Source organism: Ixodes scapularis, unplaced genomic scaffold (assembly GCF_016920785.2).
Source record: "Ixodes scapularis isolate PalLabHiFi unplaced genomic scaffold, ASM1692078v2 PGA_scaffold4__175_contigs__length_147842914, whole genome shotgun sequence".
Classification (NCBI taxonomy): domain Eukaryota; kingdom Metazoa; phylum Arthropoda; class Arachnida; order Ixodida; family Ixodidae; genus Ixodes; species Ixodes scapularis.
This window is the reverse complement of record NW_024609879.1, coordinates 115,837,968-115,856,978: the sequence shown is the minus strand read 5'-3', so window position 1 is coordinate 115,856,978 and position 19,011 is coordinate 115,837,968. Positions and strand designations below refer to the sequence as shown.

Genomic DNA, 19,011 nt, shown 5'->3' with positions numbered 1-19,011 from the left:
GGTGGGCTATGTAGCTATTTTTGGGCTATTTCAATTCCTAAAACAACAATTTTTTTTTTTTTTAGAGTAGTTGTATGAAAGCAACACACGAAAGACACTTTAACATGGACACAAAGCGAAAGCGACAGTCCACTCTTTGGATCCCCGATTTCAGGGATTTTCTGTGTGAAGATGCGTGGGCGTGATGCTAGATCCTATTAGGGAATTTTCGTAGACCGGTTTAATCCCAAAGAGGCTAATTTTTTTAACTAATTTGTCATGGGGTGCCCGGTCAAACGGTTTCGAGATGCATAAATATTACGTCAACATGTGTTCGTTCATAGCCAATGCAAACTCGTGAGTGCACTCTATTAGTTGCGCGACTGTCGATAGACCACGCCGATACCCCATGCTCCTGTTTATACAGTATTTATTTATATATGTTTAGAAATTATGTGTTCTAAAAGTCTGCAGCGCATGTCGTTGTTAAAGATAGAGGGCAATAATTTTGAAGGTCCATCTTATTTCCAGACTTGCAAATGGGCACAATTTTCCCACGTAGCCAGTCTTCTGGTAACTTGCTCTGAAAGATGGACGCTTGAAAAATTAAATACAAGTACCGCGACACCCACTCGGCGCATCTTCATAGAAATGCATTGGGGATATTGTCTGGTCCAGATGCTTGTTTATTGTTTATAGTTAAAAGTAAATTAAAAGCGTACCACTTCCTGACAAACCCAACTCTGGCATTTGGGAATCGTTGGGTTCGTTGACAAGGCCTACCGGCGGGTCACGACACCGTAATGACAGTCTGGAAGTATTTGTTGAATTCTTCCACAATTCTAAAAGGACATGAGACGACTTCAGTATTAATTAACACTCGATAAGCTCTTTCCTTCGGAGTCGAAAAGAAATGCCAAAAGTTCTGTGGGGCTTCAATCAAAAACCGCGAGAACACATTACCACAGTAGCTTTCCTTTGCTTGCATCACGAGATCTTTTAAAGGTCGTCCTTAATTAACAATCTAAGTTGTTTTTGTAACTTCCTTTTTCCTTTGGCGTTTCATCTTTTGCTTCTGTCGTAGAATTGCCTTCGTTATCCTCACTTTTTTCTTTTCGGATTCCCGATTTCAGGGATTTTCTGTGTGAAGATGCTCTCACTTTCCTAGGAGGAACAAAATAACATACACAGTGGGACACACTGTCTTTAAACTTCCTCCACTGCTCGCCGATATCGGATAGATGACTGAAATAATTAAAATGCTCTTCTACATAGTCAAGAATAGACACATCGTCATTACATTGATAGATTTTCAAATCACGAGTTAAATCAAAGTTTCCTGTATGTCCCACCTGGTAAAAAGGCTTTTCAAGAGAGATACACACAACTATAGACGCATACGCACTAGATCATATCAACAATTGTTGACCTTCTCTTGTCTTACCGAGTCACTGAAACGGGCGTTGACGAGCCTCCACAAAAGCCAATGCTGGGGAGAAGGACAGAGTAGAATCTTAAATGGCAATAACCTGGCCTGCTGTGGTAATGATCAAGTGAACTGAACGGAATAAGGGGAGACAAAAACTGGAGGTCGGTCATGGCGGCACCCGCGCACAGCTGCTTAGAAGCGTCTATGCCAGCTCAGCTTTTTTCTTTCAAGTTCTACACTCCTTTAGTCCTAAAATAAGGTGTTGTTGCATGTAATAACTTTCATTTTTGAAGAGTGCAAAAATGGTGTGGAAAAGGATGCTGGTGAAGTCAGGTAAACATCCTCGTCGAAAAGAGTTTCCAGCACTGATACCCGCTTCATACAGCTTTCGCGGAGGCATGTTTTGGCAACTATGTCTCAAAAGTTTTGAAAATGATTCATCAAGATACACACAAAAGCCCTTCACCAAATGTTTATTTACAGTATATATACACCATTTTGAAACGGTAGTGATGATAGTTTGTGATCACTACGATATAATACACTAATGGGTCCCATTACAACTTTGGCGTGATTCTTTGCTAAAGTTAAATCTATACATATAATGCTTTTAAAGCAGTGACATCACCCGACTCAAGCAGGAGAAGGCTCATTGTTCTCCGACATATCTCATTTATTACACGTTCCAACATCTTTCCTTATCGAAATGTATATCGAGGTGACAGGGTGTATATGCATTTCCATACAATGGAGCGCTCTTACATGCGATTTTGTTTCTGCACATGAATACCAAAAATGCATAAAACCCTAGCCATTTACAGCTTCGCTGTAAAAGGTCCAGACGCAGCCGATGCTACGATGGTAATAGGACCAACCAAGCAGCGTCAAAAGCCCAAGTCACTAGACCTTCCATGTTTATGATTGGTTCAACGATGATAGAACAGAAACATGACCATGATGGTGCGCTTTTGACACTATCTGATTGGTCCCATCAGCTCGTAGCATCGTCTGTGTTTGGATACGCGGTGTTGAGCAAATGCACACACCCCCAACCCCCTCCCCAATCAAGTTTTATCATCCTCAAGGTGGCGCAGCATACACCGAAGGCGACGCGCTTTAGTGTTACTGCTCGTACTGTTTGCAATAGCCATTTCTTGTGATGTAGCACTTGCTACAATTTTTTTTAATCAAAATCACTCCCAACTATGTTACGTCAGAAAAATTTAAAATGTAAAATATTTTAGTTCATTAGCAAAGCAACCAACTAATATTGCCTTTCTTCTAGTGGTCCCTAACTTATATCCTTATTTGTAGATATACTAAAGGATGGTGCTGCAAAACGAGGGTTCAGAGTTTTCGGTTTAAACCGATAAAAGTACACCGAATCCATTTTCGGAAATTCAGTTTTAACCGAAAAAGGCCACTTTGACCTTCCCGTCATACAGTAGAGCCCTGGCGAAAAAGTGGAATGACAGCGTCTATCAAAACATGTCTGAATGTATGGGATACACAGGTGCCATCACGAGGTTATGGTTTAATGTGCGCATCATCAAGTGGAACGTGAAGTCCGAAATGCTTCACGACTTCACAATGTACGAGCCTGTTTTCAAACTCGCTGTAAGGGAGACTGACTTGATGCAAGCTCTGCAGCCAGAGTTTAGTGAGTACACGAAATATGTTTTGCTTCAAAAAGTCGCACCGTGTCTCTTTTGGCGGTCAGATTTGGTTCAGTGGCAGATTTTGGCTCAGGCAGCGCTTCACCTTCTCAGCCTGCTAGTGTCCAGTGTTATTCTCGGAGCTCGGGGTCATATTAGTTGGAAAGAGTGCGGATCAACGAGAACTTTGGAAAGTACATGTGTGTTTACTATAATAAGGTCACGTAATCCTGATGTACAGAAGGTGAAGCTCAATGTTTTTGGGCGTAGGCTTCATATCTGACTCGTCTGTACTTCTGTTGTGTTTTTTCTTGTGTCTTTTACAGCTGCACAGATCTGCCAAAAGTGTCCATTTCTTTTTCAACGTATCTGTGCCGTTTGTCTTTGAGTGATCACAAATATCAAAGCACAAGGGTTATCTGATCCGGTGTCCGTTGGTGCTTATTTCAAATTCACCGAAAAAACACGGCAAACTTTTGTGGGCATAAATATACACCGTAAAAAACAGAAAATTGAATTTTAGAATAAACACCGAAAACAGTACGCCGAATTTTGAAAAAATAAAAACTGAAAACGCAGAACCCTATGCATAACCAAGAAAAAAAAATTGGAAAGCGTAATGAATGACGCTGAAGTTTGCCAGTTTCTTCAAGAAACAACGCTCAACACCAGCAGTCCAAAACCCTGACGCTACTTAAACATATTTCGTTTCATTTATTTTTAAGACGGTTGGAAAGTGTTCAGAATATAGACAAGGTACTTTTTTCCCCAATATAGAGTGATTAGGCAACAGAGATGCTTTCAGAGCTTATGCAGGCCAACACCACCTAGATAAGCAGAAGGCCCATGCACCATGATCACAGTCAGATCGATCGAGGCTTGAGATTGGGCACAAGTGCTGCATCAGTGTTCGGCCGGGGCTTGTGTTCAATCAGCGCGTCGAAGGTCAGGTTGGGCCCAATAGCCAAGTTGGCGCGATCTGACAGTGATGATGTTTCAAGAAGGGAGAGGAGGCGATGCGGAGGCTTCGATTATTCTAGATGTTGTGCAGGCTCCGCAGTGATGGTAGTTTGTGTTTGAAAAGAGCAGAATGCTTTTGAGTGGATTCTAGAGTAGATGCAAGGATTGAAGTTTATGATGGACTGAAGTTTTGAAAAGTTGGTCTAAAAAACAGAGCATAAAAAAAATTTACTTTGAGATGGCCTGATAAGCGATCAGCATGGTAAGTGACATATTTATTTATTTAGTTAACCTGTAGCGCCTAGAGGAAAATATTGCAAGTGGTAACAGCGCAGACATACCACTATATGCAAACCCGGATATCTCAGGAGAGGATATCGACAACTTGCCACACTTAGATATTTGCAGAAAACAGAAAGCAAGGTAGACTTGTGATACAGTAGTAAGAACAAGAATCATTTTAACTACAACATATAATCTATACTTTTCACAATTTGAGGACAGATGGGCCTTCAGAAAGTTTATCAGAATGTGCCAAAACTAGCCGAAGCTTCAAACAGGGTCATTGTGTAACTCATCTACGTGGATCACGATATGTATCCCTCACGTGTGCCTGCATCCTTGATGCCGACGTAACATAGGTTCCTGCGAGAACGGTTTTCCACAGGCGTCGCAAACGTGTGGCTGCTCCCCCGTGTGAGTTTTCTTGTGGCATATCAAGCTGGATTTCCGTGCAAAAGCACTCCCGCATGTGCCACATTCGTACGGCTTTTCCCCTGTGTGGGTCAGTTTGTGACGCACCAAGCTGCCACTCTTTGCAAATGCCTGCTGGCAGACCTGGCAACTGAAAGGCCTTTCACCCGTGTGCGTCATTTGGTGAGTCACTAGGTGATGCTTCTTTGAGAACGCCTTCTGACAGACATGACAACTGAAGGGCCTCTCTTTCATGTGCGTCCTTTGGTGAGAAGTAATATTACATACACAACTGCCGGAGCAAGGGCACAGGTTGCTTTGGCGATTTCCCTCTATGTCCGTCTTCTGTTGGTACACGACCAACTGATCGCTTTGGTAAGGGAAGTCACTGCTGCTGTCAAGGCTCACGCTTTCATAGCCCCAATCTGTCTTGGCCAAATCTGTTGGAATGACATGACAGTGAAAAGTAATGTTTTCCCACTTCAACTAGCTAGACATGGTGAAAAGTACCCAAGGCTGGCATTACTTGGGGGAAAACACAGACAGACATCTCAATCGAGACGTCTACACATTGATGTCCCCAAGTCACATGTCTCAATGCTTGTTTGACCTCAACTACTTCACTTGAGAACCAAACATATAACAAAGTTCTATGAGAAGTTCCAGCTCAAGGTCACAAAGGGATACTACAACAAAATTTTGATGTTTATTTTTTGGTCTATTCGTGTTCAAGGGAGCAGTATCACATCAGGCACACCAATCTCTTGTTAAAAAAAATATAAAAAGGAATTTTAAAACAAATTAAATTAACAAAGAGCACCTTGTGGATGTTGCTAAAGCCTCGTTTGTAATGCCCATTTAGGAACATCGACAGGTAGTGACGATGCCTGTCTCGCCTCTGGTCACCACGAGAGAAGAGGGGAAGGAGGAACTCCCCTCTCTCACCAGGACTCTCTTTTGCGTGCCCCAGGTCCCTCTACAAGATTATAGAAGATTAACCCAGCACTCAAAATTTGTACAAGAGCAGCTTTGGGGTTAGTTGCGGTGACCTGAACGGCTAGGACATCCTGTTGACGTCAGCCTCGCCACAGCTCTGCTCGTCGCGAGATGATCTAAGTCATGATTGCACCGGATTTCACGTGCTCTCTGCTAGCTGCTCTTCCGAGTGCTTGCCAGAGTGGGCCATTTATAATGAAAAATACAGCCAGCAGGCTCAAAATACAAATGTGCGATCGTTATTTATGGATATCATGGATCATATTCAGACCATTTCTAAATACGACAGGTATATTTCAAATTTCGTTGAAGTATCTCCTTAAAGCGCTGTTCACACTCTTGCGACCGAGTAAGACCGAGATAGACCAGACCAGTTTTTAAGCCTTTTGCAACTTCTTCGGACCGGATGCGATGCAGCGGAGCTGGTCCTAAGAGATCGCAAGAGGCTTGAAAACCGGTCTGGTCTCTCTCGGTCTTACTCGGTCGCAAGAGTGTGAACGGGCCTTAAGAGTAAAAATGCAAGTGAAAAAGTCCCTTTAGACCTTGATAAGGTGGAGATATGGCTTGAATTCTTGTCCTTGAAAATAAATTTTGATATAGACCACTTGCCATCTTCATCTGCAGTAATGGTGTTGTGACTCAGAATATACAAACTTGCTCAGCCTAGTTAAACTGCAACACACTTGCTTTCTGGCATGGCATAAATCACAAGTGAAGCTTATGTCATTGGCCAGAATAATAAAAAATTGAGAGGCAGGTGAACAGAGCACAATGAGAGAAATGCAATTCAACATTATGCAGCGTTCTCAATCGACATTCGAGGAACAAACAAAATAAAGGATTATTTATACATTGTGTAAAGTATAGAGACAATACTTTTATGCCACAATATCCTGCATAGAAATGTCCAAAACTCTTTTCACCCAATCTGTCATTTAAGGGCAATAAGGATCTTGAAAAAAAAAAATCAGTTGATCCCACAGCAAATGAACCTCCTAGAACTGCAGGCTGTCATGTGCAGTGGCAACAACTGGTTATTACTCTCAAGTTCCTCTTGGAGTGCTAACTGAAGAAGGTAGCCTCTGTTCAAAACAAAAATTACCATGTTTTCACTTATACTGCATATGTATAAAAACTGAAATGTTTCACTGGCAGTTTCTTTCAGTGTTTGGCAAATTTGTGTAAGCAATACTTAGAACAGTTTACAAAAATAAAAAGGTGTCCTACTTTTGAGAGTAAATTCTTTAAAGCACAACAAACATCTCAATAAAATAATCATATATGTAGCACATTATAGTCCGATCGCTGGTGGGAATACACTGCAAGACATTAGAGTAGTGTTCAGTGAAAACCCTATCAGAGGTGCCACACGGCAGGCCTCCCTTACGTGTGCCTTCTCCTCCGATGCTCGTTCATATTACATCTCTTAGAGAAGAACCTGCCACAGACCTCGCACTGATATGGTTGATCTCCACTGTGAACTCTTTCGTGACAAACTAGGGTGTAACTCTGCGCAAAGTCGGCCCCACATGTCCGGCACTTGAATGGTCTTTCCCCCGTGTGAGTCTTCTCGTGGGAAGTCAGGTGGTCCCGCTTTGCAAATTTTTGCTGGCAAACCTGGCATGTGAAGGGCTTCTCACCAGTGTGGGTCTTTTCATGAGCTCGCAAGTTAGACCTGTGCGCAAATGTTTTCCAACAAACAAGACAGCTGAAAGGCTTCTCTCCCGTGTGCGTTCTTTCGTGAGCAGCAACTGCTTGTGTAGAAGGGCTCGAGTAAGGGCAAAACCGGCAGTGGTATTCGCCATCCCGTCGTGACTGCGTTGTGCGCCATTGCTCGTGCAACCCATCTCCTTCGGAAGAGAGCCAGCTGTGGCTGCTTTCGTAGTGGACAATCCTCCCTTTGTCGTCTGGGTCTGTCTTGGTCAGCTCTGTTGGGGAGACACATCAAGTCAGGTCCAATCACCCCTTCAAGTGCCTTGGACGAGCTGAGTTTGTCAGCCACTTTCTGGTTAAAAATGCCATGGACGAGCTCAGCTTATCCAGTGGTTTTCCGGTAGCTTTCAATGCCACGGATGGGCTAGGCTCGTCCGAGTAGTTTGCATAGCTGATTATAAATGGCGGCACTCGTTTCAGTTGGCGCCTTTTTTTTTCAGTCTCTGATTTTTGCGTAATTAACTTCTAAAATTTTATCTCTTATACTAGAGGACTAAAACTCTTTAATAAAAATACATGGCATTTTTAGGTTGCTTTAAAAAAAAGTGGCACTTAAGGAGTTAAGTGATTTCCTCCACCTTAGAGTAGCTTCTCAACAATCGCATAAATGAAAGCGCAAGGTCACGTCGACCAGGGTCGAAAATAACTTAGTGAGTTACTTAATAAAGCACAATTATCAACCCTTAGCATGAGAAATACTATTAACAGATTGAAACTGCTCTTCCAGATAATTCAAGGCATGATTAACATCAATCGGGACAAGTATATATCATTTTCTGCATGCTCCAATACACATAGCCAACATCTGTATTACATCATTGAGCCGTTACCGTGAAATAATGCTTTTCAATACTCATTTTTTCCTCGCACTTTCAAAGATTGGAATAACTTACCCACTGAAATAATGAGGTCTAGTTCCCTAATTTTATTTCTTGATTCTGTACGAAATCATTTCAATGTTGAGTGAAGATTTTGCTTGTATTTGCTTGCATGTTTTTCCTTTTGTGACATATTAGTGTCATTTGGTTCTTGTTTGTTTGATGGCTATTTTGTAACCTCATGAATGTAACCATTCCTACAATGGTCCCGAACAAGAACCAGTAGTATAAATAAATAAATAAAAACCTACAGATCCAGTGGTTCCACTCATAAGCTAGTACACACCATTCTATAAGAGGACATGAGTGTCTTACCATCCGCATACACTCTGCCTGTCTAGAGTGCTATTGAGAAAGCAGTGACTGCTGCTATAGTACGGTGCTCTCAAGTACGAAAAGCACACATACACCATCTCAGCTTAAAAAAAATTATTTCTATGTAGATAAATATATATATATATATATATATATATATATATATATATATATATATATATATATATACTTTTAATAGCTCATTACATTACTACCTTGAGTGTTCAAGCACATAAACGTTCAAAGTCCCCTAAAATTTGTAAATCTTCAACTTTCGGATATTTAAACTTCCAAGTTATACTCCAGTGCCCCTAAGCTGACAGTGTGGTGGAGCCCATGTGCTCTTTGAACAACTCATGCATCTATCATTCACCACATGATCATCCCACCCACACCCGTGTGCTGAAAGCATGGTCAGGCGATGAAAGGGAGGAGGTTGATTGGTCCGGCAAACGCGGAGCTCCCACTGCACCATCAGCTTAAAACGGAGTATAGTCCTCATTGTCACTTGATCGCATCAGACTAAAGACGGCTTCAAAATAAATGGACTGTGCATTTCCAGAACACCACAAGCACCCACAAGGGTCCAGTCCTGCATCCACTCTAAAAGCCAGAAAAACACTGAGTCAGTAAACTGAATGGCACGAGAGAAAAGGCGTTCCAGCATTAGATTGTGTTCCGAGGCGATGCAAATAGAATGAACCTGCCTGTCCTTTACAGGTCACATCCAGGGTGTAAGATAGACAGGTGGGGAAACAGCCCATAGAAGCCTACCGCAGCGCCGTGACCGGATTGTGTACTCGTCTGCTTGCGGGTACCCCCGATTTGCGACAGATGGCGCTGCGGCGAGAGGAAAAAAAGTCGGAATCGGATTTGCGTGGAACTCTATGGAAGAGTGCGCAGAATAAACCGAGAGAACGAGTCCTCCATTGAAAATCCACGAGAAATTATCTCAGTCAGTTTAGCCGGTCTCCGCCGGTCCCCCACCTGGAGTGAGAGTTCGCGGTGCTCCACATAGATGGCGCCACAGAAAAAGAGAAACCCGAGGGGGACACAATCCGGTCGCTCATTTGGCTCTCATTTCCCCACCTGTCTATCTTACACCCTGGTTACATCTATGCACACAAATACACCGTAATATCCTGATACCTCTGAAAGATAACCCACCTCTATTTTTGGCTTGATTTTATATTATTTTTTTTTAGAAACACAAAAAGATAGTCTGTTTCTAGCAACTAGAGGGCCAATGGTAACCTCAGCGGAAATTGTGTTACTTAGCCTTGACGGGAGATGAGCGAACATTGCCGACCAGAAAGGAGTCGTCTTTGGTGCATTGCCCCTCCCCGCAACAGGCACATACCCAGTGGGAGGGGGGGAGGCCATGGGACCAGCCCCGCCCCCAAAATCTTCGATTCTGCTAATGCCTCCTCTCCCCCCTCTGCCTCATAGAGCATTTTGTAATGAACAACAGCAGCCCCCCCCCCCCAAACAAAGTCCTGCCTTCAAAGCATTTTGCTAAATGTGGCACTGCAGCACTGCTGCTTGACAGCTACTAAATTTGCCCTATCAGTCAGTCACGAGCATGTCCCCCAAAGTGACTCTTTCGATCGGCAGCAAACGCACAATTCCACAATGTTACAAATTAAACACCACTTCTAAAGAAACAACATGGTCAGAGTATGAGAGTCTGCTCTTCCCAGACATAAGAGGTGATACAATATACCACTCACTTTTAGAAGAATGCCACAGAAGTGAGAATTAGGTGAGGGGGGATAGTGAGGGTAGGGCAAGCCAAGGAGTGTGGTTTCAATACACAACTGGTGAAGACAATAGAATATTCAATATCAATTGGTACTGTTGCATTTCTGAAAACTAGTACACTTTCTGGAGACTGTAGGAACCTTTAAAGTTGGGTGAGTCAATATTTGGTACAAGTATAAAAAAAACCGTGAAAAAAACACTGGGACAAGAACACATACACAACGCCAACTCATGACCCTCTTTCTTCCAACTTCTATACATGAAAATAAAAGCACAGAAAATACAGAGGCAGGAAACCATGCTACCCCAAAACCATGCTACCCCAAAACGTGCAGCCTATATCATCAAAGGAGAATTTGACTTTGTTACAGGGCTGAAGCTATTTATGTGATTAATTATGCCCCAGCTTAAAGGGGTCCTGCAATCCTATTTAAGCAGCTACCTTTTTTTGTGGTTTGGCAACCCAGTGGGCATGGAGAGAGTAACTAAATATCAGTGTGTCATATTTTAATCGGACGACGCGGAAGCCTATTCCACCTATGGAGGCACCCCATGGTACCGAACGCGTGCGGCATGTGACGACATTGTGATGTTGGCCAGCTCCTGCCTTACGACTGGTCAGAGCCACTAAAAGCTTCTTTTTAGTCTAAATACAAAATATAAGTGGCGTGAACCATTTCAATTGTTATGAAAATAGTTTTTGTTCTATATTTTAGATCAGAAAAGGAACAAATGCAGTTTATAAAGTATGGAAAAAAATTATCAGTCGACATACCCGCCACCAAGCGGTGGAAAAGGCGGCGCATACTAGAAAGGGGTAGTGGGATCGGGCGCCAACGAGCGGCGAGTGTAGAAAGGTCCCAGATGTATGCGGCAGTGCTGCGGTCACATGGGCCCGAGGATCCGACCGGTTCCAAGCGTTCCGAAGGCCTTCGGCGAGCAGGTTTGGCTTGCGGTTTGGTCGTTTGGCAGTTTGGCAGCGCGAAGTGACTCCTAATCTGAACTTATATTTACCCCGTGTTTTGCCGAATTAGTGTTTACTCGGGCAGCAAATGCAATTCGAGCTGCCCACTTCACCCAGCCTATCCAGCACACTGGATAGGCTGGGAACATACTTTAGTGGCGCCCTCTCAAGCCGTCATCATGGAGTGCGGCAGCCGTGAGCGCTCGCTGAGCTCACTACCCCTCTAGTTCACGGCCGCCCAAGGCAGGACCAGGGACATCATGAAGGAGGCTATTTTTTGCATGTTTTTGTCATTTTAGTTTGCCTATAACTTTTAAAATAAAGCAAGATTCAAGAGAAGAAAAGCTTCATTAAGTTACTGCATTCAGTGCACTCAGGTTCGGTGCAAATTAAAAACCAGTCAAAAAGTCATTGCAGGGCCCCTTCAAGGGGTGGTATGGCAAAGATCTGTTCTTTCTCAGTTCCCTCTGTGCCCTCTTTTATGACACTCTTTTATTTTAGTGTTTGCAGAAGTAAAAAGAATGAGGCTTGTGAGTTAGCACTGTGTGTATGTGCTCTTTTTCTGCCAGTCCCTGTGCGTGTTGTGCTAATTTCTAATAATAATGAAGAACGCTCAAAGCCAAAAGTTGTCTTCGTGGTTGAAGGATGCCTCTCCAAGCCAAAAATATTTCATTTACCGTGCTCTCTTTCGAAAAATTCCCGGAGTTTGACCTGCAAGATTTAAAAGAGTGTGAATGAAGAGATAGTCAACAGCATGAGGCAACCACATGATTGCTTGCAGATCCTGGTAGATACATCTAATGTAGATACACTGGCACACAAAGTCACTTTAAAGACCACACTAATCATGAAAGCATTAAAAGAATAAAATCAGCCCTATACATACTTATACAGTTATGTCCGACTCATCCCAACTACTTGTATCCTATAGAAACTGAGTAGACAAAGTAATCAAATTTGATTTTTGCTTCAGCCCTTTATCGTTATCACCATCAGTTTTCTTTGTATGATAATGAGCAGCAATATTGACTTGATTATGATGCACAGAGAAAGAGTTACACATTCAAAGATGCTGATGCCTATGCAATGATGTCCTTATACAGAATCCTATGTGGGTTATGAAACTAGCTAAGATGGTGTAATTAACATAGGCATTAACAACTTTATAGTCCGAGTTAAATCTTCAATTAAAATAGGTGACACACTTGGGCTGGCTGGTTTATACTCTGTAAAAAAAGGACACTAGAGGACCTGCAAAGACCACTATAATAAAAATACTCAATTCTGACTTTCAGCTGACCATACTTGACATAGCATGCATTGTGTATGGTGCCTTCCAGGTGAAATCATTTTTCTAAAAGGATCATGAACCCTTCACCCCCGACTTTACTAAATACTGTTTTAATGTAATTCAAAATGTTTTACAGTGTTTCACTGAAGGCCAGTCAAAATTTTTTTGTGGAAACCATGCATTGCAAAAAAACATCTTGATGCCATATTGGTCACCAGTGAGTAACCTACCAAGGTAGGTAGATTTTCATTTGTAAAAATAAATGCATAGCTCTAATTAGTCACTTGCCAAGTGTCATCTAAAGTAATTATTACTAAACCAGTAAATTTCAGAAAGACTTGAAGCTTCTCTAAAGCGACGGTGGTGTGTAAAAGGTGCCGCTCTGCTATAGGAGCGAGGTTGGCAGAGAGGAAGTTTTGATAAGAAATGAAAAAAAAAAGTGTGGGCGTGCCAAAGTTGGATGCATTTTCAGGGCCCAGAAAAACAAGGCACATGCTCCGAAGCTTTTAAAAATATTCTACTGATTAAATGCCGACGCAGAATTCGTGCTCTCCACTAACGACCGCCTTCTCCTTTCCTATATCCTCTCCACCTTTATACCTTGCCCCAACTTGGCTCCCCCTCGCAGCTTAGGAGAGGGGTGCGCTAAGAGGATTATCTTCCCTGCAGAAAACCGAGGTTGTATGTCGGCCTTTAAGCGGTTTTCGACGACGCCCAGCAAGTGCGTAACTTGAACAACTGTTGAATTCCGAGCATGCGCCCATGTCACAAAAAACACTTGCCCGCTACTTTTGAAATGTCAGAAGAACGAGCAAAGGACCTATCAAGTGCCTAATCCAGACTTCTGAGCCCACATGGCTAACTGATTTGCTCCTATGCGTCAGCTGCTTTACCAGGCACGCTGGTGCAATGCAGTGCCGGTACTGCAATCAGCCTGAAACATAAGCATAGCAACCGTTGCCAGGAATTCTACCGTAGCCTACTGAGTAACAAGCAAAGATGCTAACCACTTGGCCGCACATAACCGTAGGCAGAAAACCTGCAAAATAAAAACAGTTTCAATCAAGCAATCTCTTTTTCTTTTTAAACAATTCGGATGCATTGATAGTAACATCTCCTTATATATATATATATATATATATATATATATATATATATATATATATATATATATATATATATATATATATATATACGTTGAAGCAGTATTGTTTTAGAGTCTCTTTAACGGCAATTTCTGCATGGCAATTTTCGGGTAAAAATAGGAAGGCTGCCGTTGCGACAGTAATGGTTGTTCAAGCCTAGGTCACTGAAAGCGGAGGTTTTGCTCCGGTTCTGGCCTGCTTTGGTACATTCTTCTCTTGCGGGGGGGGGGGGGGGGGAAAGAGGGGGGAAGGAGGGAAGCTTTTTCCCCCTCTAGCATCGTTGGAACGAGGCTAGGGGCGTTCTCATCACGTGTGATCCGCCAGCCACTCACATGCTCTGCTGGCGGTCGCCATCTCCCGAAAAAAAGGAAACGAAAGCGTTGCGGTCTGCATGGTACACGTCATCGTTAAAAACGGACGTGCGTGCCCAAACTTTTTCAGAAGCACAAACATTTTTCTCTCGCCATGCGTGGCGTCTGGTGCTTTTTGTTTCGACAGCCCTTTTGGCTCATCTCAAGTAGAGCAACATTCCCAGCAGTTTTTGGGGTCACTGGTCAATTTCTCTCTTAATCGATTGTTCCACCGTAATATAAATTTCTGGGATCGGGTCTGGCTCAAAACGGGCTGAGCAACTCTAACGACGTGGGAGATGTTTGAAGTTGCAGCAGCCAATCAGGGACGTGACGTTCACACGTGAGCTCCCCGTGGTGGTGATGACAACTGAACACGGGATTGAACTTGGGTCTGGATGGAAGATAATCGCTTTCACGACTAAATGGCCTCAGGGATATCAGTTTATATTCTTAATGCCATTTAAAGATATAAAAACAGATCATTCAAGCATAGTTCTATCGAAATAGTGCAAGAAAGTTACAATTTTAACGATGATGTCTGAACGTAGCAATTCGAGATTCAGCAGTTACGGCGTGTGAACACAGGTGGCCGACACTGCTGATGTTGCAACCATGGTGCCTTAAAAAAAAAGTGTCTTCGACTGGCGTATTTACCGTCTTATCCTGTCCGTACATCAAAGTGGTCCCGAATCAGCAACAAATAAACCCTTTTCAATATTTCGAAATGATGCGTAGATAATGAGCGGCCGTCATCAGTCATGCACTGTGAGTACGCATTGGACACGAGAGCTTCCTGAGCACTCGGGGTGTACTCAGGTTGAAACACATTCCACACAGGTGCTGCGTCAGTGCTCATTGTGAACTCAGAACTAATCAACGAATTTCACGCCGGAAGCGATCAGACGTGCTAATGGGGCTGCACATAGTCTATGCATCATTTCACAATTTTGAAAAGGGTCTATAACATCACAGAAGCCAGCGTGTTACGTTGTTGGATGTCGCGATGCTGGCAGTTGGAGTTAGTGTCGCTGTAGCTGCAACGTCCCAACCCCTTTCTGCTTAAGCTTCCGTGGAATGTCAAGCTGCAGAGCGACCTGCAGCAGGACAAGCGTCTGCAACGTAAAGCACTGCTGCTTTAACGCCGCCAGGATCGCGACCGGCGGAAACTTCCTACGCGAAAAAAAAAACAACCAAGAGACCACTTTTTAAGTCATAGTATAAGCCCACAAGTCCCCACAGTTGCAACGTCAAGACGCCGGGAAGAAATGCTACGTCTGTAGGGGGCTACTGTCAATTCTACAGGGCTGTTTTGGTCTGCAAATATCAAAGCAGAAATGGTCCAAGCTTCGACGCAAATGAGGGGACAATTACTTCCCGATTTCAAACTAAAAACGGACCCAGAGGCCAGATTAAAGCTTGCAAGCGATTTTTGTTGGGTCATTGACGGACACTTTTGTTGTGCTCATGACCACAGCACTGTCTATGCACATTCATTCCTTCTTTGCGTACTGAAGATAAAAGACAGGCGCTCATGTCACTAATATTCACGGCACGAGTTTTCCTTTGGTAATGACAGCGAGCAATTACACCGGTCGTTCACTCACCTATTGCCGACCGCACTCACGTCCTGCCAATCGTCGTTTGCGAGTGTGTGATGACCTGTAATAATCAGTACTGCCAAATGAACGTCGCCAAAGCCAGGCGCACTGCACCGGCAAAGTCATATTTTCTACCGCGACCTCTCTCGAGCGGACCCAGGGGACGCTGCACTAGCAGACAGGTCATCTTTACTGCTTTCTTCCATCCCAGTTCTCGCAGAAACAAGTAACCTTCCGCGGAAAATCGCTGCGGCATGAGAACAATTAACAGACCGAGCTCCGCGAACCCCCAGCATCAACAAGCAGCCAAAACAAAAGTTGGCTTATCTTGGATTGGCTACTCTAACTGTAAAAATACCAACCTCGTTAAAAAATACAAAAAAAAAAAAAAAAACACGTTAGAGTATTTACATTAAACTGTCAAACTAAGTTATGGAGAGTTGTTTTTGGGCGATGTAGTTCCACAGAAAGCGTAATAAAAATTAAAAATGTTCAGAGGTCTCAATGGAAATTTAAATCACCATGAACGCTCTCGAGATTTCTAACCATTGTGATTAAAGTAGGCAATTAACCGACTAATATAACTGTACGCTATATATTTTTTAACTTGATTTGAATTTACCCAGAGTTTACAGCGTGCCTAACTATGATATTTCTAATTAATCTGTTAGCTGTAATTAGAGCCGAGTGGTAACGTGCACTAGGCGGTGCATGTTACCGTCTAATAGTAAAGCTACTGGTACACTACGAAAGTTTTTCGTTCATCCAGTGTTCAATGACGTTTCCATATTGCTTGAGGGCGGCAAATACCGGCGAGTCCTGACCAGCTTGACTTGTCGCTCAGTCTGTGGTGGTGCATTCTGTGGTACGTTTGCTGTTCTTTCTTTTCTAACACAGGGCAAAGCTTGGACTGTTCTATTTCATGCCATGACGCAACTTTACATAGGCCTCTGCCCCGAACTAACCGCACCACTAGTGGAAAAATTTCGCGATGCCGGCATCCGGACCGTCGTCGACTTGCTGAACTGCGAACGCGAAGACCTTGCCGGGAGGACCGGCCTTCCGTACAGTGACGTCATCAGAATCCGGCGGTCCCTCGTCGCCCTCTTCGCTCCGACGCCCCAAGACGGCGCCAGTCTCTACGACAAGTTCTTGGCAACCACGGCGGTGTTCAGCACCGGAAGCCGCAAGGTAGATGACGTCATTGGAGGCGGAGTCTTCACTGGGCAAATCACGGAGATTGTTGGCGCCAGCACGTCGGGCAAGACGCAGCTGTGCCACAGTTTGACCGCCCACGCCGTGATTGACAGCCATTTTGGGGTCTTGTACGTCGACACGCTGAGTTGCTTCTCTGCCGAGCGGATTCGTCAGATACTCTCCTCCGCCCAGCAGTCCGCGAAGCCGGATCAGCTGATGCAGAGGGTCTGTCACATCGGCATCCGGGACATTGGGGAACTCGTGCAGCTGGTCGACCAAATCCGCAACTCACTGGAACGTCGAACGAATTCGGAGCTGGCCAGCATCAAGATGATCGTCGTAGATTCGCTGAAGGCTGCCGTTTCACCGGTTCTGACCGGTGACCAGTACGTCGAAGGACTGGGGCTCCTGGCACACCTTGCCATTGCGTTCCAGTACATAGCAGCCCGTTTCAGGGTGGCGGTGGTCGTGACCAATGACGTTGTGACGGGACCCAACGGAATGATGAAGCCTGCGCTGGGGAAGTACTGGGCCGACGTGCCTTCTCTATCTCTCGAAGTGAGCCTGGTAGATGACTTATACAGCGACTTGCGGCGGCTGCTAGTTGCCAAGAGCTCGAGGGCGGTGCTTGGCAGCTCGGTGAAGTTCCGAATTGTCAACAAGGGCGTGACGTCAGCAGGGATTTCCTGAAAGAAATGCAGTAAAGAGCCTGACACTCACACCTGCGATCGCACTAGTGCCTCCGACTGCTGACTTTCGTCTCGACAAGATGGAGTATTTCATTTGTTCTCCTTGACAGTCGGCACCTTGTTTGATTGTTTCAGGTCTAGACAGGCTGCCGCTGTTATGTCACGTGACAAGGTATCTCGACTCCCTTGCTAATTGGCGTGCAACTAGAATCTGCTCGACACTTTCATGTTGAACCAGTTGGATAGAACTGCCAATCATTTGTAATGTTCTGAAATTTTCGCTTTCACCTGTATACATCAGAAGCTCGAGAAGATGCATTTTACTGTCGTCGTACCGTATGATTTACTTTTGATATTGTGTGCAGAAAACTTTTGTACACTGTCAAAACCGAGAAAAACTTTGATGGCCTGCAAGTTTTTCAGGAAGCAATAAACGGGTGGCAAAGATGTAGGACTCGTGCGCTCAATTCCATTCTTCGGCGGTGTTTCTATGAGGGAGAAACCAGACACATTTCTTTGCGGAGCGTGCATCATGTGACGAAAATGTCCCACTTTCGCGATGCTACGCGGTAATGTTGGCCCTGCGACGGACAGGTGGAGGAGACGTGCGGGTGGTGCAAAAAATCCCCAGTTTTACAGCGGTTTAGTTTGCTTATAAGAATATTTCATCATTCAAAGCAGCGGTGTTTAGTGTAGAAAATTTGTCTGCAGTGGTGTCGAGGGCAGAAACCGCTCAATTCGGCTGCCAACGTTGGCATTCCCCTCACAGGAACCTTGCCTGTGTGAACAGCAAAGACAAGAAAGGATTTGTGCTGGCTCTTGACGTTACGCACATTTGTCCTCATATTTTTCGTTCTTCTGAAAACCGCTTTATCGACAGCGATTCCAAGATGGTGCACTCGTAAAATTATGATTGTTTTGTTGCATTTTTTTTAACGTAGCGTAAATTGAATTGTATGGTATGCTAGAAACCTCCTAAGAACTGCCGATCCACATTCTTAAACATAGCATGCATCACCCATCCTACTGTGCCAAAAGCTCTGGCATTTTGGGTGCGAGACTGGAAAAAGTGTTGGAAAAGCGTTTCTTTGGGTGCATGGGAAACTTGTCGGCAAGTGTTGAAAAAGCATTTTTTTTTGGTGCATGGGAAACTTGTTGGAGGCTCGCGTAATCAACATACCTGGAACAAAACATCTGGCTGCTGTGGTGAGCCATCAGGTTCCCTGCTCCTTATGGCAGCTATCCAAACTTCTCTCTTCACGAAATCTAGCCTGGACGAGGAAGTCTAAAAGGGAAACTTGGCGTTCCCTTCGCCACAAAAATAAGCGGGACACGATGCAGCAACAAACAGAGCAACTTGCAACGCAGTTTTTGCTTCTGCAGCAGTCTAGGAAT

At 44.0% G+C, this 19,011-nt stretch overlaps 2 protein-coding genes across 2 annotated transcripts; one reads left to right on the top strand and one right to left on the bottom strand.

The window, feature by feature from the left end:
• Positions 1-1,870: 1,870 nt before the first annotated feature.
• Positions 1,871-7,647, bottom strand: LOC115309289 (zinc finger protein 782-like; the record flags this gene model as incomplete). The annotated part of the gene is made up of 2 exons (XM_029967497.3): positions 1,871-5,156; positions 7,353-7,647. Coding segments are annotated over 2 exons (825 nt in total), but the record flags the coding sequence as incomplete, so codon positions are not given.
• An 8,791-nt stretch (positions 7,648-16,438) lies between these two features.
• On the top strand, positions 16,439-18,067 carry LOC115327644 (DNA repair protein RAD51 homolog 4). The gene has a single exon (XM_029988681.3). It carries the CDS (start codon positions 16,442-16,444, stop codon positions 17,615-17,617), a length of 1,176 nt encoding a protein of 391 aa, XP_029844541.2. The 5' UTR covers positions 16,439-16,441; the 3' UTR covers positions 17,618-18,067.
• The last annotated feature ends 944 nt before the right edge of the window (positions 18,068-19,011 follow it).